At 31.4% G+C, this 25,111-nt stretch overlaps 1 protein-coding gene across 1 annotated transcript; it reads left to right on the top strand.

Annotated features, from left to right (window-relative positions):
- The first annotated feature begins 20,503 nt into the window (after positions 1-20,503).
- LOC128997353 (leupaxin-like) lies at positions 20,504-21,003 on the top strand. The gene has a single exon (XM_054422991.1). It carries the CDS (start codon positions 20,589-20,591, stop codon positions 20,976-20,978), a length of 390 nt encoding a protein of 129 aa, XP_054278966.1. The 5' UTR covers positions 20,504-20,588; the 3' UTR covers positions 20,979-21,003.
- The last annotated feature ends 4,108 nt before the right edge of the window (positions 21,004-25,111 follow it).

Genomic DNA, 25,111 nt, shown 5'->3' with positions numbered 1-25,111 from the left:
TCTTGTGTAAATGTCCACGGAATACCCAATGGCCGCTAATAAAGCCAAACACCTTCCGCAGGGTCTTCCTACTCAGCCCAAGGGCTTCTGCCGCTATCGCACCTGTAGGTGCCTTCAGCATTCTCTTTGACTGTACATTTCCTTCTGTTCTTTCCCAGTTCCTTTGATGTTCTATGCCCATCCACTGGCGAACAGCTCTCCGTGCTGTGCTGTAAGCAATACCACACGTCGGCTCTGGACCCATGAGCGGGCTTTCAGCTCCTTTGTTTGCCCACTTGTCAGCTCCCTCATTGCCAGCAGTGACCTATAAGACCGCGCTTCAAACACACTCTCGCACACTCAGACAGGGCCACTACTTCTGCCTGGAATACAGTGGCAATTTTCCCCAAACTTACGCAGAACTGCGCCTTGGGTCTGACTCCATATATTCCAGCCCCCGTGCCCGTTGGCTTTTTCGAGCCATCCGTATACCAGGTGATCCCCCTTTTATGTTAATGTTGATCGTATGATTATACTTTGATAATTTATAAATATTGAGCCAGACACCAGCCTCGACCGCACCCAAAACTGGAAGCGCGCTACCAATGTGCCGATTGGTTGCCCAGACCAAAGGTACGAATAAAAGAGTGGATTTGGCATGCAAGAAAAATTATATTAAAGCTCGAAAAAAAATATGTGAGAGATATCACAAAATGCTAACAAGTCAAAAATTGTATTAATTAGTTTAAGAATCAAAACTTGCAGGGTATTTAAAAAATACTGATCAAAGGAATTCCAGTTGTAAAAGGTTGGGGGCACCCATAAAAATAAAATATAAAAAATGTTATGGTTTGGAATATGTATTTTAAGGAAATTATTTGTATGCCAAAATTTAGAACAATTGGGCTGAATTCCACCCGGAGGCCTCTGGCAAAGGTCGAGCTCCTAAGGAAATACACTTCCAGCTTAAAACTTACTAACAATAAATAGAATATAATAAAAAATACAATAACAGCTGAAGTAAACATATTTTCAACAAGAGATAAAGTTTTTCTTTTTTGTGGCTAAAAATCACAGATAAAAAATATCACGCTTAATGTACAGGGCTCATCACAAGCGTTGGTGACCCTGGCGTAGGAGCAGGCCGAATGCGCAGGTTGGTCAGCGGTCCATCCTGGGGCAGCCGCAGTCAGCTGCAGTTCTAGAAGGACGAATTAGCCACTCATTGTAAACGACAGAACGGAATAAATAAAATAATTAATCAAAACTTGGTACGTATAAATACCTTGACCAAAATTGACAACGAGTAGGACGAAGTTCGTAGGATGTAGGACGAAGTTTATTGTTAGGCGAAGACGTTCTGACGTTCTGCCCATTGACTTCCAAAGCCTGACAGCACACAGCAAACAAGATAACAAACACACTCAACACACTTTAAAAAAATGAGTCGGGGATATGAGAGTGGCGACACGAGCATTCACCCGGCTCAGTATAATGTAAATTAATTATGAAAGTCAATTATCGTTGAAGTTCATTATTTGTTATTAAGTGACTAACACAGTCACAGGGTGGTTGTCTAATATTTAATTAGACAACTTTTTACCGATTGAAACAAGTAATAACAACTTCGGTGACAGATAAAGGTTACGTTAGCTCGGTTCCCTTTCCAATTTCCCCTGCAAAGTGTACGATTTGTAACTACACTTTTTGTTTTATATAGGTGGATTTTTCCTTTCTAAATTTTATTTCAAGTATTTATGAGTCATAATGAAACTTAATTTTGAGTCTGATATTATGGTTTCCAAACATAAACATACTCTTATCAATGTTTTGTACTACAATACAATGTTTGATCGTGTTTTGGAGGAAAGAGGGACAACTTTATTTTTTTGTAACAGATGTTATGAGTAAAAATTTGAAAATGTTGTTCATATTTAAGCCCGAAGTATTATGAGACTATAATCAAGAAATAATTTGTAATAAGTAAATTGTAGTTTGCAAGAAGAATTTGTAATAAGGCCAACTGGTTTTTAGGGGCCATATTTCGGAGGAGGATCTCTTTCAGTACCAACATTTAAAGTACTGTATGTAACATTGGTTCGACCTATACTTGAATATTGTTATGTTAAGTCTTATACCGGATAGGCCACATCAATACCATAGTAGAAATCCAAAGGTGGATTGTTTGTTTGGTTGTTGTAAGATCTGGCATCAAATACACTGATGTAATCGTTGAGTAAAGTACAAGATCGGCCACAACTACTGTCTTTATCAACCAGAAAAACAGCATTAGACCTGTTTTTTTTTTTTTTAAGATTACTATCAGTATGGTGGACTGCTCTGAAATTCTCGCAAAGCTACGCTTTTATATACCTCAAGAATCTGGAAAGCAGCATATTTTCTCCAGTCAGCATTACCCAACCTCATACTTCTACCACAGCATGATTTCTTGTTTGATGCGATTGGGAAATGCAGCACATGTGGATTTCTTCAGAGCTGTGGATATTTATAAGAATGCACTGTGTATGCGATACTCCGTGTAGTGGATTAACATCCTTACTAGTGAGTACTACTACTATCCGCAGAATTATCCTGATAATTAGACCAGTTTGTTAATTAATTAAGGCAAACATTTGGTTCGGATTCCACTATTAACCGTAGGTCCCCTGTCGCAGCACTAAAATCGTTCGGTTCGCATGGCTGCCCTTGCGGACCCAGGCTTAACCAGGTCAAATTTAGTCCTGTTGTTACCATACCACCTAGTTTGCCATTGACTGTATGGGATTTTAATTAACAGCTGTGTCTAAGGAACATGTCGGCCTAAGTCACTAACAAGACCATAAGATCGTCCTACTTATCCTACACTCATCTCCATTCATGCTTGGCTTAAAATTCCTATATTAGTATGGTCACTATTTCAATTTATTGTATTTAAATAGTATTAAAAGTATTGAGACTCATTCAATGTGGTCCAATCCGCTTTTGTATACCATTTGCACTCAAAGGGTAAACACAAGATGGCTCTATTATAAAAATATCCATAATTTACCAATAATTTAACTAATTATAATTCCTTAAAATATTTATACCTAAAGTAATATACCGCAAAACAAGATTATTAAGAAAAACTTTAGTATGTTGCATGTATAATTTGATTGTTACCTTAACACCAACATATAAAGGGATTTCTAGTTTATATTGAATACTAATTTAATATAGACTCTAAAAAACTAATTTTAAGACTACAGTAGCAATGCAATTGAAGTTTTTAAAAAAGTATAGTAGGATGAATTGTTTTGTCATACTCATACTGTCACATTACCATTGAAAGTGTTGCATAAAAGTATTAAAATATATATGTGAAAATATAGACAGCTAAAGAATATGTGAGTGTTTGTGCTATCTGTTATTTACACATTCATATCGATGAAAGGTTGATTCAACACAATCTCATTGTGTTTGCAGAGCTCTCCGTCGCTCCCCACGAAACTATTACCTTATAAAGGACTGATATAAATATTTCACGGCTGATGTAAGGTGAAATATTTGTAATAATTATTGCTTTAATTGCTGTAATAGTTGCATAACTACTGCAATCTGAAAAGTAGTTTTGTAAGATTCTATATTAAATTAGTATTGAATATAAGATAATTATATTTTTAAGTCTGTATTATTAATTTGCTCCGAAATCCTTTACTTTTATTTACTACGATACAGTAGAAACGTTTAACGAGCCATGAAATGTTTAAATCTGTAAGACTCAAATAATCAAAGCGGATAAGCTAAATTGTTGAGTGCAATTTAATATATGCCACATGTATGAATTTAATGTTATACTTCATTGATAAATACCAGATGGGTGAATTGTTAAATGTGTTGTTATGAACAATAATAGTCTGATCTATGTCTTTACTTAGTTGGTTCAGTTAAATGTGTTAAATGTAATTCAGTTTGCCCTTTTATTTTAATGAGCTAGGTTTATAATTTAGTGTCAGGGAAAACACATATTTACATAAATATTTCATTTAATATCCATTACAGCGTAAGACTTTAACAAATGTTTGATATAATGGAACATTACTAGCAAAACGTAAAATACGCAAACTCCATAAGATCAAGAATACTTGTTTAAGCTGCGAAAAAAACTGAACGATAAGAACTTAATTAGCTTAGATTTGATACCGAATAAATTACTGTTCGAAGTTAAAGTTTGCCAAGTAATATTCTAAGAGCGTAATTACTTTTAAATCAGTTCAATAACGATAAAATTAGAAGATATTACACCTAATGAGATAGCAAAAGAATGGCTAAACTAATTTATGTTAAATCAATTGTTTTGAAAAATTTTAAATTTATTATATCTCATAAAAATTATAAAAACAATTATAATTATTTATACTCCCTAATACAACGACACGAATAATTATTAATAATAACATTTTGATTATAGGAGTGGACAAAATAGATTGTATCACAAAAGTCAAATATATATATCATCTGCGCAAACGTTTGCAAGGTTACGTAAAAAAAATCCAGTTGCAGCCTTGGCACAAGTGTGATGAGCTTGATCTCCCCCGGTAATCCCTTTGTCAAGGTGCATCCCTAGAATTTTACGGAATGGGTAACCTCCAGTGGTACATCATCCACCATAACCACATGCTGTATATCTGATTCGTGCTGCCAAAAAACGAAATGATACTACTTTAGATATAGAATTGTTTGTTTTTAAATCATTCTCAGAAAATGTTTGGATATACGTCGTGATATTATTCACCACGGTCGTGTGAATAGTTTTGATAGGATTAACTCAATTTTGACATTATGTCGACAGACAAATTATGTTATCATATTCGAAAGTATTAAATAATAAAAGTTTTAATTTGAAATCATAACGAACTACCCATCTAATAATATTGAATATGCGTTTTGTAAAGTACAAAGTTTATCTTGAAAAACGAACGGAGGGTGAAGAGTAAAGTTTGAAATAACCGGAAGAATTTCAAGAATGTTTTATGGGTAGTTTCCGGTGTCAGATCCCAGAATTGCCTTTGCGCGACTTACATTCAAAAGATTCTTTTAAAATTGGAGTTATAAGTCATGTTGAAACAGTTTAAACGGAAAAGGCTTCTTTATGTTGATATTTAAAGGATCATCATAGTATGTAAAATTGTGTGGTTTTGTTTAAATTTGTGATTGGGTTTGATAATTATAAAAACAAATAATTGCATACAGGAAAAGGATTTTATAAGTCGTATAATACACAAAGTCAATTTGTCATATAATACACAAAGAAGTCATTTTTAACAGGTTTTTTTACGAGAAAATATTTCTTATATTTTTATGCAATATCAATAATTCATGTTAGATTTCTAAGAACATCTTTTGACTATTTAAAAAGATTACTTAATTCAAGTTATACAAACGTTTCCAGCATCCCTAAATATTGTTATATCGCCTATATTACCTAAAGACACAGCCTAGAGATGTACTACTAATTCTTTTTGTACTTGAATTGTTATGACGTAAGTAAGGTTAATATTTACTGCCAATTATAAATTATATCTAACTACGTAGATATTATCTTCAGAAAATACTTCCCTAAAGCTACTAAATTCCTCAAAACCTATAACCCACCTGATAGTGAAAGTATACATTTGAAGGTTATTATTAATGTCGTATATATTTACTCTTTGAGGCGACTTGACAATACAAATTTATAAACCACAACATAAAAGACAAAGCATGGAATTATCATTGAATGCATATACAGTTTTTAAGACATGTCGGATGCCACAAATTTGTCAAATGTGGTCAGGGCCCTGTTTCATAAAAGGTTACAAGTGTGACGGATAACAGGTGACAGGACAGGTATATAAGACATATCTACAATTAATTCTAAAAGTTAGTGTTTCATTTAAGTTTTAAAATTTAAAATTTAATGTTAAAAATTTTTTACAAATATGCCAACGGCTTGACAAATTTGTGTTTCATGAAACTTGTATTGTGAGAGGTGAATTTAAACAAAATATCGAGAAAAATGTTGACAATTATGTTTATGAAATTCCACAAAATCATCATTCTGTTTATAGCATTGATTCTTCACAAAGGTTCCACAATTTTACACAAAAAAATGTGTAGCCCCCATAACATGGCAGGGGGTAGGGGGTGACTTATTTTTTTCAAATAGCAACCCCTCGAGTGACCCTTCCTTTTGAAGTCCTTATCAAAAGAAACACAATGACGCAAATCCGAGGTAAATATCACACCCCTAGCCAAAATGGCGGGTGTTTCAAAATGGGTGCTTTTTCACATAAATAAAATATTTGAATACCCGCTATTTAGGCTAGGGATGAAATATCTACCTCGGGTTAGCGTCATTGTATTTCTTTTGACAAACCCTTCTAAATGAATGGTCACTCGATAGGGGTTGTTATTAAAAAAAAATCACCCCCACCCCTTACCACGTTAAAGGGGTTAAAAAATATTGTTAATGTAAAAAATTGCAGAACCTATGTTAATAATCAATTAAACAGACAGAATATTTCTATATGTTTCGGTTAAAAAAAATACAGATTTGTTTCAATATTTGTAAAATTTGTGCTTTTTTACATACAGTAAATCAAATTTTGGAATAACTGCCATTTTGGTTAGGGGTGATATATCTACCTCGGGTTTGTTTCATTGTGTTTCTTTTGACAAATCCCTCAAAATGAGGGGTCACTCAATAGGGGTTGCTATTTGAAAAAAATAAGTTACCCCCTACCCCCTACCCTAATAAGGGGGTTAAAAATATTTGTTATGTAAAAAATTACGGAACCTTTGTTTAAAATCGACGTTACAGACAGAATATTTCTATCTATTTCGGTTTAAAAATTCAGAATTGTTTCAAGACTTAATTTACACACTGTATGATCTTGTAACTTCAAGTGTTAGCTGAATTCGATTATGTAGTGTGTGTAGGCCTACAAGCATTTAAACAAATGTTTAGTTCATATTTATTGCATACGCATTCAAACCCACAATAACAATGTCAAACACTACATTAACGTCTGGCTCACACACATTTATAATGACTTGTCAGTTGTAGTGACAGATGTGTCAGCTCTGGCCACAAGTGTCAGTGTCGGTCAACACTCATCCCTACATATTTAGTATAATTTAAGTTGATAAATAAAAGTTAAGGTAACATTATAAAATTAAATTTATCTGTTTGCCAGAAATATGCCCATTTACGTATCCCCCATTTAAAATTTGCATTTCCTTACTTACCAATAGTCTAAATGAGATGCATGGATCAGCTTTTCTTTTTAAAATGCACGTTAAAACTGTTCATCCTTTTTGACAAAAGCAATATGGGTATTTTTAGTAAAACCTTTGGTAAGTATACACGCTCACAGTATTAGGTTTTCATTTTCATGTTTTACGCTTAGTTCTTAGTAAAAAAAAAACGTTTAGCCACTTACTGAGAATAAAGACATTTTGCATCATACTTCGACTACAGTTTAAGTTTTGCTTAAAAGATGTTATGAACTAACCTTTACCATTAGTTCACAGCTATGGCAATGCTTAGGGTTTTTGTATTGATTCAAACGTATATGACTCATACTTTTAGATATAAAGAAATCTTAATACAGTACTATAATATATGTGTTGACATTTATAGGGTAATATTTATAAGAAATATTTTTAACATTATAAACGTTAAGCTTCAGTAATTATAATAACAAAGGTTGTTATGACAAATTATTATTACTCCTGTATCAATCTCAAGTATAATTAATTGATATAAGTATTTTTTAAACAAGTATTTATTGTCATATTATAAAGCTCTTACGTAAGCATCGTAAAAATGTATTTCAAAAATATTTTCACTGTATTAAATTTGTCGTTCGTAAAGGAGATAAATTTAGTACGAGGATTTGCCTATTTTAAGTGATAAGATAGTAAAAAAACTTACCAATTCTTTATAGGCCTACTTCAGGGAATTGTTCCAATACATAATTTTAACATTTCACTCATACGTAAAATTTTTTTAAGTGAAGTTTTATAAAACTAAATCCCAAAACTTTCCATTTTTCTATTATTATCTATAAAAAATGCACAGAAGAAATTAAGAGCGTCAGTTTTATTGACGGTATAAATAATATGTAAGAATATTTCAGATTTCTTTTCCCATCATTTTGAAGTCAAAGATGGCAGTAAGTGGTGTAAGAATAAAAATATTACAGTTTTAAAATAGGCAACCAAATTTATTTATACTCTTGATGTGGACTTTACATATTGTATGAAAATGTGTTATTAAAATAACACAATACAAAGTGCATTAATGAGAAAATGTGTTACGCTTTAAAGAAAACATTGCCTCTTCTCGCTAACGAGATACAGAGATGAATTTGCTTTCGAGCTGGTAACAAAAAATAAATGTATAATTTTTTTGAATTAAAACCCCACTGATTATGTCGGTTATGTTCCGTCCTGAAGGATATGTGTCATTATACAGATTTAGTGTACAAGTCTTAAGGAAATGTATAACTTTCACTGTGAGAATACCGTACAAGTATACAAAGGCGACGGAACTGTTTGATTTAAATTTTTATGGATTCATTAGACTTTGAGGAATAATGTACAACACATGGCATATAGTTTTTCTTACCTTTATGCGTCTCCAGAAATACCTTGTTAAGCTTTAAAAGTTAATTTATTAAGTAACCCGCACCAAAGAATGTTATTTAACATCCATACATAACATTGTAAACAAAGCTACTACAAGCAGAATCAGAGCGGAACAATATTGTTTAGAATCTATGATGCATGTGGCAGTGTTTCATACACAACACATTTATTTTGACTCAAGTAATTATTCCATTGTTTACATTGGGATTATTTGTTGGTAATTGACTTATTAATCTCTCGTGTAGCATTTTTGTCCTTAACACTATTTGGCTTTCAAAGGTCGCATGTATGACCAATATAGTTTTTTTTTAATACTACTGCTTTTTAGTTTAATCAAAGCCCATAATTGGTCAAACTAAAATAACTATAGGATACGACTAAGGAAAATATGTTAAGTTTATTTCTGGTTTACCTTAATAAAATACATAATACCATAGAGCAGCGATTTATGGTAAATTTAATGTTTGAAAAATTGAAACGGTATAATATAACAAAGTTCTCTTGTTGCTACTCTATGGTGTATTGTTAACAATACAGGAGACGATGTCATACACTCTCTTCCTCTTCACAAGTAATTAAACTTGTTAATGTTCCTTGAACGAAGAATGTAATTTCTTTTATTTCTCTCTGGCATGAAAAAACACGATTTTATTAAATTAATATAGCAAACTTTGCATGTATTTCTTTCCGTGTGATTCTAAACTACAGTTTATTCTTCCGTAAGAAATACATCTATAACTATCACTCTCCAACTATCGTAGTATCCAATGATTTTTTTGTTAAGTGTAAAACAATAGTCAGCAATTAATAGTTGTAAGCTCTTTCTAGCGCTTTCGCTATTTTAGATAAATCCTCTTTGATTACATACATATTTATAAATTAAAATGTTATAAGTTTTGTTTTTTACCCAATTTCCCATATAGGGAATGCGCTGTTATTGTAGGATTCATAGTAAGAATTTCCCCCAGGACCGACTTACTTTTTTATTTTGAAGTCCCAAAAAACCAAAAACACTATTTTTGTTTGTATTTATATGTATGTATGTATGTATGTATATATATATATATATATATATATATATATATATATATATATATATATTATGTATTCGTAGCATTATGGTTTATTTGTACATGAATGTATTTATTTATATATGTGCCTGTTAGAACGATAACTTTGAGTAAAAATCACCCGATTTCAATGAGATATGTTAAAAACGGGTAAATCTACATTTATTAAAATTGGTTTACTGAAGGAAATATTTTTGTGAAAATCCAACTAGGCAACTGGAATTTGCTTAGTCTGAAGTTTTGCTAGGGCTGGGGTATTTTATTTATACATTTTAGTTTGGTTTGGAACCAGCATACACACATTTTAATATACACAAACCATTCTGAATGGTTACTCATTGATATCTTAGATCATAAAATATTGTAGATTTCAACTAAACTTGATCTATGTACTAAAAACAAGATGACGCAAATATTATTTGTTTGATAAAATACGTGAAGGAATCGCAAACGTAGTGTTTTGTCTATTCAATAAATACAAATGTGTTAACATATTTTATCCTGGGATAAAAAGAAGTAATTATAAATAGGCAAATATTATAAATGAAGACAAAGCGTGATATTACTCACGCGTTAGAATCAAAAACATGTTTTACATGTAGCCTACCTAGTTTACATTGTTTTCATTCAAGCTATTTTTTATTAGTTCAAAGTTATGGAAGCATTGAGGACAATAACTAATCGAGGAATAGGAGGTATTGAAGTTTGGTTCGTTACATATAATTAAAAAGTGCATTAGTAGTATTTGGTTTTATTGGTCTTTTGTGTAACTCTAGGAGTTAGGAATTATGGATCAATAGAATATAGGTACATATTCTGCAATATATATATATACATATCAATAGAACATATGAATATTCAATTTTCTTCCCTCCAAAGTAACACTCTGAATCATTATATAGGATTTTCATCTTGAATAGTTATACACTTCTTGAATCAGATAAAATTAAATGATTTTTCATAGATATAACATGAAATATTGAGACATAGAAAACTCTCAAACCTATCTATTCTTGTAATTAACAGACTGACTTCTGGAATTGTGGGCTACGTCATTTCCGGTTTGGAGCAACAAAGGCACCCCACTTCCTTCCGGTGTTAAGACAGAAATGTAGTGAGGACTTGAAAATCATACCAAGATTCTCCTCTCTTTATATTACAGTATATAGTAGGCATATATACTATGATTTTTTACTATGAAGTAAAATGCAGGATTTTTGTTGCACAAAGCGAATAAGCATTTATTTAAAACTGAAGTGTACTTTAAAACCTAGGCACACACTTTACAATATTTTTCAAACGGAGAAAAATCTAACATATTTAAGGGAATATTTCAATGTAAATCCGATTAGTAAATGCAAACTCAACTAGTCGAAAGGTTTTCTGCATGGAGGTATTTTATCATTTCCATATATTTGCAAGCTAAAAAAAACGATAATTACTATTAAAAGTACACATATTATTGGTTTAAAGTATTTTTATTAAACCAATACACAGTTTGCTTAAATAGGTATTTTTAGCTTTTGTAAGCTGTACCTTTAGAGAGTTAGGTATTCACTTGACGCTGCTTTATTTGGTATTGGTGCTTAAATTGTTTCGTTGCCAAAGGAAGATTAACCAGAAACTACATACAAAGTGCAAAGTTAATTCCAAAATTTGTTATGCCATATTTAAATGATTAAAAATCTAATAAAAATGTTATACACTTTTACATACAAATATGTGGGAATCTTTAATCATGCTAACTGATTCCAGTACACCTTTTTGTTTGGTAATATTGTTTAAGAAATAGCTGTACTGGGTAAATTTGGCCCAAGGTCATTAGTTAGGAATTAGTATTCAAATATTTTAATGTAGTGTTTCTTCGACTTAAAATACAGAAAATATTATGTTTCCATTTTAAGAAAATCTAAAATCTAAAAAAACACCTTCCTCTTCTAATTTTAACTATACAAAACCACTGTTATATTATATATATTTTTTAAATACAGTTAATAAACTCTGAATAATTTTAGAACTTTAAAAAAAGAAAACAGAAAATGCAGTTCGTGACAGTTTAGGCAACTAAACACATTATGCAGATTACAACGAGTTCTGACAGTAATTCATTCACACGAAATTAACCACGGAAGTGAGGAGTCAACAATAGTATCCCGTCTAAAACGTTACACTGCTTTGTTACATTTGAAATTATTAGGTTTGGTAATACAAAGTTTATTGGACACGTGTAATAAATTGAATATAAAACTTTTATCTATTTAAGGGAATTTATATTTTTGCTTATTGTACTTTGATGGCCACGATAATTGTAACAAATAAATAGGTCTACAGTTATCCATTATTTCTTAGTTATATTATAAAACAGATGCAGTTAACGAAACAATTTTGCGGTCCAACCGTTTTTAAAACGAGCTTCTTGTTAAACAAATCTAGGGTGAAATTATAGTTTAAATTACCTTAATGAATGATGACTTGTCGATTAGGTAGAGTACTATAGCTTAAAATGAATTACATATTTTTTTCTTGATATGTTTGATAAAACTAACTGTTCAAACTGATTATTCAGAATCATAAAATTGAATTATATTAAATCTAATTAGATTAGATCTGATTAAATAAGATTTTAACTTTAACTTAGGAATCCATACTAAAAAAAGTCATCCATTTTGGTGACTTAACGAATCACAATGAAAATCTTCAGTGCATTGATAGCTCAGAATAAACAGGTTTACTTTGTTTTTTTGTTTTTTTTTTAAATACATATATATATGTAGACACCTTGATTTTGGTTATCAATTACTACTCATGAAAATGAGTTGCGTATGTTATATTTCCATTTAATAATAATAAAGATTACTAAGCTTTTTTTATGGATTGCACTTTATCATGGCAAATTAAGGACAGTATAATTTTCGTGCAACATGTAGTACTGATTTTGGGTTTCCTAAGGTAAGATAGTAACACTTTCTTTTATATTTGAGGAATGAAATTTAACTTCAGTATATTTAATGTTACGATTTCTTTACTCATATGGTTCTTATAACATATGGTCTTACTTTAGTATTTTGCAAACTTTGAACGTGGGAGTTTTTAGGTTTTGGAAAATTATTTTACGAGTATATAGCGGACCGACTTGAGGGTTGATCATGACAGCCTGATGAGATGTGATATTGGAGGCCGAGATGAAGTCACGTTCCTGTTTGATGACGTCATCGTTAGATACATGACGTAAACTGAGGTCATGGACCAATAACATTTACTCTCTCCAACATACTTGCGAGTTTCCTGTTCAACCTGATAATATTATCTGTTGTTAATCCTAACTTGTTGATGATGACTTTGTTCAATCCCTTATATTTGGCTAGGTCATGTAGTGTTCGTTATATTACACTTACGTTAATGCTGTTCACCACAACTTTATAAGAGTATAGATATTTGAGGTAAAAAATAGAGTCATATATATTCGATACAATTTCATTGTGCAATTAAATGTACAGAAAGTGCTTGTCAAGTTTTCATCCAATCTCATTTATTGCAGCAGAGTAAAAATATATTGTTAAGATAAAATATATAAAAAGTGCCACTATGCATTTGCATAACCATGCAATATATACTATTACGTTTCATACTTTAAATTTGAAAGGGGCAAATCAATTAACTACAATGCTATTAGAAATTTGTATGTCGTAACTTTGCCAAAGAACTAATGTTCATAGCTATAATTGATTACCAACAATTAGGTTCAACCAATACTGATATGAAAACTGCACTCTGTAAAAATTTTTTAATTGTATCTATTTACGAATTCCTTATAATAATCATATAAGAAACGTATAAATTGTGATGGTTAGGTACGAATGATAGAAGACTAACAAGAAACTTAAATATTTTTTTTATCCATAATATTGTAAAAAAGTAAAAAAACTACTAGGGGCCTATATATTGATTCAGGCAAAAATGTGCTAAACAATAAACTCTAGGCTTTAGATGAATGTCATAAAACATTGGATTGCTGCAATAATGGTTTTGGTGGAATATTTATCAAGGGACGAGACCAACATGTCAAAACTGACAAAGTAGTTTCATTAATCAAACATGGCTTCCGATCGGAAAGTGGACGACGTAAAAAATAATGGATTGACCAAATATGGAATTGATTTGACTTTAGATTGCATTCGTAAATGTAATGCATAAATACTACCAAAACGATTTAGTTTTAAAATTGAATAGTATTTATGATATTTTTATTTTATATTACGAGTATTTCCTATTGAAATCCCATCATTGATGTAATACAAATTCAATCAATGTTTATGAACAATGATTTTAGTTTATATAAAGCAGAATTTGAAGTAAATCAATTTAATCAAATGTTTAATTTTTTCTGTGAATGTATATTATTTCTTTCATCATTTGTATACGGTAAAGTAAAATTACTTTTTATTTGACGGTAGGATTTATTGAAATAATATTAATTTGGTTCTATGGTCTGCTGATTTTTATGGAATTTGTAACATTTTATTATTTTATTTCAGTGACTAAAAGAAGACACGGTTAGGTGCACTCAGTCACATACATAATGCATATTTTGGATTCTGATTTCCAATACTTAGTGCTTGCCATTGGTTATTCCGAACGTAAACTTGCCATAGAATCAGTTTGAGTTGTCGCAGGCACGCTAAGTTGTCATCAGCCAAGTTTGAGGCAAGTACAACAATGGTTCTGGAGCAATCACAGATTGCAACTGTTGGAGGTTTGTTGAACAAAACATAAATTGTAACATGATTGGTTATAACTAATTCTGGTATTTAAGATTTTTCGTCAGCATAGTTTTCTATTTTTTTTCTGTAAGTATTGTAGTTGGGAATGAAATATAACAAAATATATTTTTAAGCTTTATGTTAATTTTTATGAGTTTCAATTTCATAAAAACTTTATAAAATGTGCCAATCGTTTAGTTTTTGCTAATAAATTGCTGCTACAACAAATTGATCCTGCCGTTCATAGCGGCCTGAAAATTCTTAGTAGTTATTTTATATAAGTTTATAGTAGTCATTATAGTAGGTAGTTATTATAGTATTATAAAAATCAGTAGTTACTTTTTATAGTAGTATTATACTAGTTAGTAGTTAGTTTTAAAGTAGTTATATTTTTGGGTAGGAAGGTGAGAAGTAGTTGAGATCAGGCACGAAACACATCAGGCATGGTTTATCTTTAGAGAGATAACTCTTTGCTAATTCCACTGTTCCAAGCTGTGACCTGATTATATAAAGACTATTGAAATAATTTTTTTATCTATTTAAGTATTTAGTTTATAGTATATCCATACAACAAAAAATTATAAAATTATAACTTAATTATCCGCTAAAGGAAAATCTAACATATATTTTTAATAAAACATAGTATACAGTTTCTTTGGTCTTATACATTTTATAACAGGGCTTTGTCCATGTTTATATTTGGCTTGAGCTGCTGAATTACAGTTGGTTTGATTTACGTAAATATTTTGTCAGTGAAGCTCAAAAATATCCAGCAAGATCAACAAGGATTTTTAGTATTAATACTAGAAGTATACTAAATTAATTGAATAGGAAATTCTAAGATTATAGTTATTTTTTTTAAATTTGAATAAAATTTTATGAATTTAAGAGTAATAATCATACGCTATTTTTAAGCAGGGAGATTTAGACGTAAATTCAACAGACATTACGCTATAGACTGAAAATCATTAGCTTTTCTTATAACTTAGAGGGGAAATTGCTAAGTATTGTACAAACAAGAAAAGTTGATTCAAGATGTTTCAAATGTCTTAAGGTAACTAGTAGTAATTGATTTTAGTTCGAGAAGATCTAAGGACGTAGCAGAACTCTTGCTTATAAAAATGAGAGTAAAAAAGTAAAAACGGTAGAATTTTAATTACATGCTTGGAGAGAATTCCTGTCCTAATTAAAAATCCGCCCTGGAGACAAGTTTGGAGGGTTTCTGTGTCCCTTAAATATTTTCGTTACAGAAAACAGAACATTTATCTCCTATTTTGGGTAATCATAACACAAATAAAACCTATAGCTCGTTGTTAGTTATAATTACACTGGCCAGCCCCAATAATAATTGTTCAAAACCTAATATTTTCTATAATGCTTTTAGTTTTCTGCATCAATGAGCTTTTTCTTTCCTAAAATAAACACATTGCCGAATTCAGCATTAACAATTAATTGAACGTTTCTGCATTCCAAACTAAATTTATAGAAGTGGACTTAACTCCTTCTTATCCTAGGACTTCATATACAAATTTTATTATAGGTTATAGTTATAAGTAATAACATCGTATAACTGCAACCACAAAAACAGTAGTTATAATATCTTAAATTTACATTTTAGGATAACTTACAGCGAGGTTCTGCTTAACAAATAGGCCGAGATCGAAAACATCTTTGAATTGAATACATGCCGTAATCCATTAACTCCTTTTCACTAATAAATACATTACTGCTGTACACGACGTTTTATGTTATCATCAATTTAGATATTTACATAAGTTATGCAGCATATAAAATTGGTGTAACCTTTTTACTAAAAACACGAAGCATGTTTAATAAATTGTGCAGAACGGGAAAACTAATACCTCCAAGACTACTTAAATATACCACAGATATCTGGGACGGGCACGTAAGAAGCTAAGATATTAAGTATACAGTATAACCCAAGCGGATAAGTAAAGTAGTCTGGCTAAATCCAACCCTACGTCCAAACTCATTTAGAATTTATGAGAAAGCGTTTGCACTTGACTTAGGATAAAGGGAAACCATTTTTTTAAATATTGAGAGTATTTATGCATTTCACTTTTTATTTTTTATATTTTTTAAATTTAGATATTATATAAAGACTGTTTGGTTACAAGTTTAGCCTTAAACTGCACTTGAACTATGGTACTTAGTAAGAATTTAAATTTTGATCATGACGCAAAAAACAACAAAAATGAACTATAGTATCAAATAAATTAAATTAATTGAAATAATTGAGATAAAAACAACTTCAGGACTAGTTTCTAACTGGAAGTAAATAGTGTTGAAGTCTGATTTTAGCTGTCCAACAAAGCGTAGGAGTGGAACCAAGACCAGAGTTATTTCAGTCCCGGACAAGTGTTTGTCAATCCCATAACTGTACTTAAGCACGTAGGTTTTATATTCCTAAGGATTGGAGCCCACCACATCTAGTCCATCTACTTAGACAAGAAGACGTAGGTTTAAAAAACGTGTAATAGCTTTTTTTAGTAAGAAATCTGGCTCCACTACAAGACTCATAGTTAACCGGGGTTGGGGAACGCGTTAAGGCGATAACCAATCTGAAGTTGAAATATTACTTTCTTAGCATTACCTTTGTGTTTGTTTTAAATCCGCAATACGTATTTTATCAAATGTTTTCAAACTTGGTTAAATTTAATTTATTTTAGTGGTGCCATTTGTTATATATAATACATATTAGTCAATGTTTGTAGTACTGTGTACTTTGACTTTGTACATTTACGTAGAAGATAAAAATTTTATTTTCTCAACACGTTATTATAGTACTAACTGTTGACACATAGAAATAAAATCTAGCTTGTTAACGCTAGCCAATATTTAAAAAGCTGGAACTATAATGATTTTACAATGATATACAACTGCCCCCCCCCCTCACCAGTAACTGCATGATTCTCGTTAGTTTCTGGTTCTCGTTAGTAACTGCATGATTTAAATATATATTGTAACTGAGAAATGTTATTCAAAATCACAAAAATACATAATAATTATGAAATAAATCCTATTTACAGACTTACTGTGACTACTGATCTGTTTTTAACATAGAACTCTTTAACCGTCATTTTTTATGAATATAATACTGAGCTCAGTTCTTAGCGTTTGCGAAAACATATTTGTTAGTCATTTTTAAAGAACACATTTTAAAAATGTGTGCAATAAAACGTATTTTATTTTGTATAAAGTGCATGAACTAATTTTTTAAGTCCACTGCAATATTTATTTGGTTATTTTATAAACAGATTTTGAAACCTGAGAGTTTTGTTATGTGAAGTATCTGTACCGTAAGTATTTCAACTTCCCTCAAGAACGCTGGAGATGTTTGTGGAGAGATTGTTCAAAACTTGAGATGTTTAATGGCCTAACAGCTCCGGTGTATCTGCAAGTAAATCTCTTGAACAACCCTTCAAGTGGAGTTAGTTCTGCATCGGGGGTCTTAGGGAAATCTGTACAAGGAATTGTTAGACTTTAGTCATTATATTAAACAATAAATGCTTAACAATGATGTATATCATACTACAACATTTAATTGGTCATTTACCTACATACAGGGGCTAAATAAATCAATTTCTAACTTCAATTTACTAAACTATCTTATTATTTTACTCATGATAATAGTTAAACATTATATCAATAAATGATTGTTTATTAATCAACAAAATTATAAAAATTAAATTGTACGCAACCATTGTTTTGACGTGAATGGACTGCCATTATCTGTGAGAAGACATCGTGGATAACCATAACGACTAAAGACCTCTGCTCGTAGGATCTGTAGGATTCTTCCCGAAGTAGCTTCAGGAATGGCAAATGCTTCGACCCCCTGGTAATAAGGTCTGTCACTACCAAAATTCCAATCTTCCCTCGAGATGTTCTGGGATATGGTCCCATAAGATCTAGAGCAACAACCTCCCACGTCTGTTGTGGCCGACGTCCTCTCAAGCTTGTACTAGTTTTTGGTTGTTAGCTTTGGTAAAGGCACAGACAGTGCAGAATTGGACGTAGTTCTTGATGTCCCGATACATATTTACCCAGAAGAACCGAAACCGAATCGAAGTGTAGGTCTCGTCTTGTCCTGGATGGCCAGCTTCAGGGCTGTCGCGGCACTTCTCTAGAATCCTTACAGCTTGAGACTTCAGAACTACAATCACAGGAGAAGATTCTGATAGATGAGATTTGTACATAAGTAAACTGTCTTCCATGCTAAGGTTCTTATAGCATGTCTTGAACTGAAATGGGACAGCTTCGGAATTAGTGTAAACGTTTGGTTATCCAGGATTTCATTCTAGTACAAGCTGCATCTTCATTCTGCCATTTCTTTATCAGTTCTAAGTCAATATCAAAATTTTCCCGTTGTGCCACCATAAGAACAGGCTCAATCTGTCTTAATTTCATTGGGACTGGAACTTCCTTCTCCATGAGTTCTTTGGATATCTCACCACTGTCTACCGGGTTTCTTGACAAGCTATTAGCAGCTTGATTTAACTCTCTTGGGACGTGATGTATTTCAAAGTCAAAATCGGCCAAAATTAAGGACCATCGCATTAGTTTTGACTTGGTCCCGGATACTGGGACTTCAAGAGCTTAATGCTGAATTTATAACTTAATTAAATCACTGAATTAGATTATTAGAATTAAAACTGAATCACCCATTAAATCCAGGGGTTGTTTAACTTCAATGTTTTTTTTTCTTTTTGCAAATAGCTTACGATATAGACCAAAGTGGACGGTGATATTCTAAAAGATATAACATACATCTCATATATATATATATATATATATATTTATATATATACGTACTTATCAGATTCATCTAATATGTATGAGACTAAAAATAAGGAACTATTAGCCTCACCATGCGGATCTTTTTCAGAGATTAGCTTAGCATAGTTCATTATGTCCAGTAATAGAAAGAAAAAAAACTATTTGAAATGAAACAACAACATTTATTTAATCGTTTCACGCTTAGACAAAATTAAGATAATTAATAATTAGAATTGTACCACTTTCAATCATTCATAAGTAAAATATATAAAGCAAAATACATATTACGATTTTTAAACGGGACGATACTTGAGAGCCAGTATAAATCCTAACATTTATGCATTGCTTATTGTTTCAATGTATTACATAAGACAATGGAGGTTTAGATGAAGCATGGTTTATTGTTACTGATATTGAGGCACTTCATCACAATACAAGGGAGCATTTCACTCTTAATAACCTTACCGTATTTCAACAACACCTTTGTTTATCTATATAGAAACTATTAGGTTAAAATTTCAACTTTAAAAATAAAACTGCAATTTGTTTAATTAGTTTTTTCGTTTTCATATATTATTAAATAAATAAAATGATTGGTAAGTCAGTACCTCAATCAGTAGCGCCGTAGACTTAAAACCCAATGCACTTTTGCAATAGGTTTTTTCTTTTATAAAAGTATAATATAAATATAGAAGCAAATTCAATTTTTTTTTGGATTTCAAAAATGATTGTGAGTCGGTGGCTCATTCAATAGCGCTACGGACGTGAAATTTGGGCCCGAGGCCGACATGTGTGTTCCTGGAATCTGCCACTACTTTTTTATAAGTAGAGTACAGTTAATCTTCACTGTACCGGCTCACCCCTTGTGTTGCTGGATATGACCCACGCACACAGGCATCTGTAGTCCATGTAGATAATGCAAGGTAAAAAGAGGCCGCCAGACTCTTTTTTCATAAAAAAGTTTTTCTTCAGCTTTTTTTGTATAGGAAGTGTAATTTTATCTAGTTGTTGAGCAAATAATGTTTTTTACTTTCTTAACTTGATGATAAATCGAAATTTGAAAGATGTTTATTATTCTAACCCTATCTATGATCATTTATAACATTCAAACTACCAAATGGTCAAAGAATATACGTTGGATAAGAAAATTAAGTAACTGCTAGAATGGTAGGTGTGTAAATACTTTTTACTAACAGTTTCCACAGTAACAAAGTCTCAAGAGACAACAAGGGAAATTCCAGTAAACTTTCACGATGATTAATCTCACCCACTGATACTTCACGATCAACAGACTTTCACATCCAAAATGTCCGCCCGTACCTCCCAGATATACAAGGTGTCCGAGGTGACCCCTAACTGTGCCCAATGCAACAAACCCATCACAGACACTGTGGTAGCTGCACTGGGCAAGACCTGGCATCCTGAACACTTTACCTGCGCACACTGCAAAAAACCCATAAGGGAACCGACATTCCGTGAGCAGAGTGGCCAACCCTACTGTGAGGCAGATTATATGCAGCTTTATGGTAAATCCTGCTCTGGTTGTGGCCAGCCTATCAAAAACACCATACTGACCGCGTTGAATAAAACCTGGCATCAAGAGTGCTTCAAGTGTACGAAATGTCAGAAAGTGATCGCTCTTAAAGAGTTCACGGAGAAGCATGGGAATCCTTTTTGTATGGGTTGTGGAAAATAATGGACCATTAATGTGTCCAGTAAACAATTACTCGAGTGATAAAAATACTTTTTTATTTGCAGATTTTTTAAGTTGTCGATTATGCACGATTTATGAAAGTAAACATTTTTAGAAAAGGTTTTTGGGGCTTATTAATGTTTAATGATGATATTTGTTAATTTTTATTATCATTAGCTTACTTTAATACTATTTACGTTTAAAGGGTAAGGCTTTTATTGGGAGTTTGAGTTATACTGAGTTTGCTTCAGGATGTGTGTAAGTAAAATTAATCAGGTCGATAGCCAACCGTTTTATTTTTCTCTAGAAATATTTTTGAATCTTGAAGCTAACCGACAGTATCTCTAACGCAGCCATTATTAGGATATTTGACTAGACTTGAACTGTTATTTGACTGTGTCGTACATCTAAAACGAACCTATTTAATAATTGTATGCATGTTACGTGTGATTTAAGATCCCATATTCAGTTTAATAATGTTACATAACAAAGATAGAAATTAAAAAGCTTTTCCTAGATTCAGAGAATCAATAAAGAAATAGTTTTTAAATAAAAATTTACTTCGTTTTCTAAACACACTTTGCGGCTCTTCCATCAGTATTCAAAGCTGACTTCGTGACAAGAAACGCGTTAACAGGACTAATGGAATTTTCAAAGAATTACCTTCCTAAATTTACTTACGGAAAGTCCCATCTTCTTAATGCATTTAACATTGTTCGAAGTTGGAATAGACATTTAAAGAATAAAGTATGAATTTATTTGGAGTAGTTTTGTACAGTACTATTAATTTATTTTTCTTTTTACTTAGATTTGTATGAACATTATAAAAGTTCACAACAACAATTATGGTTAGATACTCGAAGTAAGAAAACAATTTTAAATAAAAAAATGTTCATTGGTAACTAATTATGGTACTTTGATATCATACCAACCACGCCTAATAATTATAACCTAACCTAACCTAAGGGTAGACTATGTTTACTACTATGTAGACTAGGTTATGCCGAAGTAGATTTTTTGTGTGATCGGTATAATACCAAAGTAGCCAATAACTCTTGTCTAAAAAATATCAACAGCTCAGGGTCACGAGTTCAAGTAGCTCAAACTAATGACAATGTGCGTATAGCGGGGATCGAAGCGTCCCTCTGGCACCGAAGTCTGAGGCGCTAAAAGTTAGGCTACCAACACACCCGAACACTGGTTTTATTCTGGATAGCAGTTAGTTTGTTAAATAATTATAAGAGTATAAAAAAAAGAAAACAAAAAAACAACGAATGTCGACGAACTGAGTCACAAGCAGCAATATTGGAACTTGGCTGGGGTTTATTGCCTTAGAGACTCTCCATCTTGTATTTACTTTCTCCAAAAACATTTTCTATCGAGAGATCTGGGCTTAATTTCTTATGTCAAGATGTTATTTTATTTGCAAAGCTAGCCAAGAATGAAAAACATTCAACAAATAAATGTTTATTGAATTATTTCATCACAAAAAAGATCAATCCTATTTATTTTATTCGTGTAAAATAGGAAGCCCAGTTCAAGATCCTTGGTAAGCACATATACAGGGTGTACATAAAAACGTTTCAGGACTTTGGGAAATGAATCCTCATACTAAAAGGTAGAAAAAAGTTTATTTGAAGGTATGTCCGAAAATGCATATTTACCTATTTATCCGCCATTTTGTTATTTATATAAAAATATTTTTAACTGTGGAGTTTTTTATTCTATGATTATTTAATTTGGTAACCATGTTAAAATACACAAGACATATTATGGAAAAAAATAATAAAGTTGTTCCGATTGTAAACTTCAAAATGGCGGTCGTTTGAATTTGAATAACTTATATAACTCAAAAACGGCTAATTCTATAAACAAATTTCAACCCTACTTTTTTAGCTTCCTATCAAACGACACCAAAGTCAAGTAAAAATAACTTTGACTTATTTTTACACCAAAACCAGTTATTTCAGTTATCTGTTGTCCAATCTTTTTGATCTTGGTATCATTTATTAGGGAATTTAAAATGCTAAACAAAGCATTCTTGACATTATTTCATAGAATTAGCCGTTTTTGAGTTATTTAAGTTATAAAAATTCAAACGGCCGCTATTTTGAAATTTACAAAAATTTACTTCATAGTCCGTTTCAACTCTGCTACAGCTAGTTATTTTTATATCGTTGATAAATATTTTTTGTCTGCATTTTCAATAATTGTACTATATATTTTTTCTTTAGTGTCGCTTTATAGGTAACAGTTTAAATATTGAAGAATAATTTTTGTATTTATGTGAATGACGAATACTGACACAAATCTAAGAACGATGTTTATTTTTTTATATTTTACAATGAGATGTTATTTAACTGATAAAATTAAAACTGTTTAAACATCAAAACATTAAAAAATTACATTTACTGAAATACGGACGTATATTATATAATATATCTTACATGATATATATATAAAAACGATGCTAATCTATTACTCATCGTGTTGGATTATGATTAAATTTATTTGAAACAAGTATCATTTAAACAACCAATGTAGTACAACACTACCTAACCCTTATTAAGAGGTGCTTAATAGAAAGCCAAATCTTTGTATTCAGCAGTGTAAAAATGCTTTTAATCATAAAAATAACAGGTTCCATATTTAATCTAAGATACCCACAAATGGAATAATAATACAGTGGAAAATAAAGCTTTGGCAAATAAAGCTAATAAAAAATCCAATATGGTTTGCTCGGCAGCCCAACAATAATAATATGAACTCTCTAGCTCTTTTTTGTTACTCCTCATGTGTGAAACAACATTTTATGTTTCACAAAATATGATCAACCTTATACTTTGCACACGATATTTTTTATTAAACAATGTATATATTAATATACTACTTGAATATACTTATTGAAACAATCCCAATTAAAACAAAACTCTCTGGCACCTATCGTGCATTTTGTACTTTCTTCTCTAAAAATGTAGAACTTATGTAGTTTTAAATTTTATCATCAAATTAAAACTCCTAAAATAGGTTATTTTTATATTGATTTTTTATACGGGTTTGACATTATTCTATTAGCCTCACATATTAATACATAACTTAGAAAATAGGAATTTATTTATTATAAATAACTAGAGAACCCGTGCGGCTCAATGAGCCGCATAGTATGAAACATAACGCCTAGGAAAACCTTATGCTTAAATTTGAGTAACTTAAGTTACATCTTAGAGTTGCTTGAAAACTTGTTAGAAACTAATTTTAAATATCTCTATTGGCGTCGTCAAGGTTCACCTACATTATTTCTTCTCTAAGTTTTAAGTAATTGAAGTTGGTTCATTTTATTTCTTTGATTTGAGACATCCCCCTGATCAAACGAATTTTCTCCGTAGAGTAACCTGAAAAGTGGGGTGATATCAACCTTTTAATGTGCTCCATTTTTTACCCACAAACTCTGGGTTACCAACTGGACAGCCATAATCTGCTTTGAATAGGCTAAAGCAGCAACACCATTGAACGCGTAATTTGACGTGTTGTTTGTCAGTCACAGTATATGTACCTTCAGTACAGTATGCCCCGCATCAGAACATGCTCACATTGTTCAGTGCAGTTTCTCTTAATACCTTTCCCAAAGTTTTGAAAGTATGGATACATTTGTCGAAATAGGTTGGTTCTTGCAGCTATAATATTTGGATAGCAATTTTACTTTTCTCTTTTTGAACAGCGTATATTATTTCTCTCCTGAATCATAAAAATAATCTTGACCGTAACTACTCGATCGTTTAATATATAAACACTAATTCCATCACTTATGTATGGTCTAATATTGCCACTTAATCTTTCAATAGCAAATGAGTTTTTGAAACTTCTTATTTTTGACTTGAAATGTCTGGATTTTGTTGGTGAATTCAGTCAAAAAAACGTAGGCCTATAAGTTTGTCCGAGGAACTGGCAACATAGTAGTAAACAATCCATTTACGTTTTTTTCTCAATTGAAGTAGAGCGAGTAATACAAAAGTTAACGATAAAAACATAAGGTCCGCCAAGATTTGGGATAAACTTACTACTTGAACTTATCATAGTCAAGGCATTATTATAGTTTCTACTAAATGTTTTGAAATGTCCCGATCTGTTAGTGTCTG

The sequence above is a fragment of the Macrosteles quadrilineatus genome, unplaced genomic scaffold, assembly GCF_028750875.1.
Source record: "Macrosteles quadrilineatus isolate MER2022 unplaced genomic scaffold, UCM_ALF_1.0 Scaffold_6__1_contigs__length_79288215, whole genome shotgun sequence".
NCBI classification, from domain to species: domain Eukaryota; kingdom Metazoa; phylum Arthropoda; class Insecta; order Hemiptera; family Cicadellidae; genus Macrosteles; species Macrosteles quadrilineatus.
The sequence above is the reverse complement of the archived record's forward strand: the minus strand, read 5'-3'. Positions and strand labels throughout refer to the sequence as shown.

What these genes read in the sequence shown, in the direction of transcription:
- LOC128997353 (XM_054422991.1), top strand. Translation starts at nt 20,589, where the DNA reads ATGTCCGCCCGTACCTCCCAGATATACAAGGTGTCCGAGGTGACCCCT.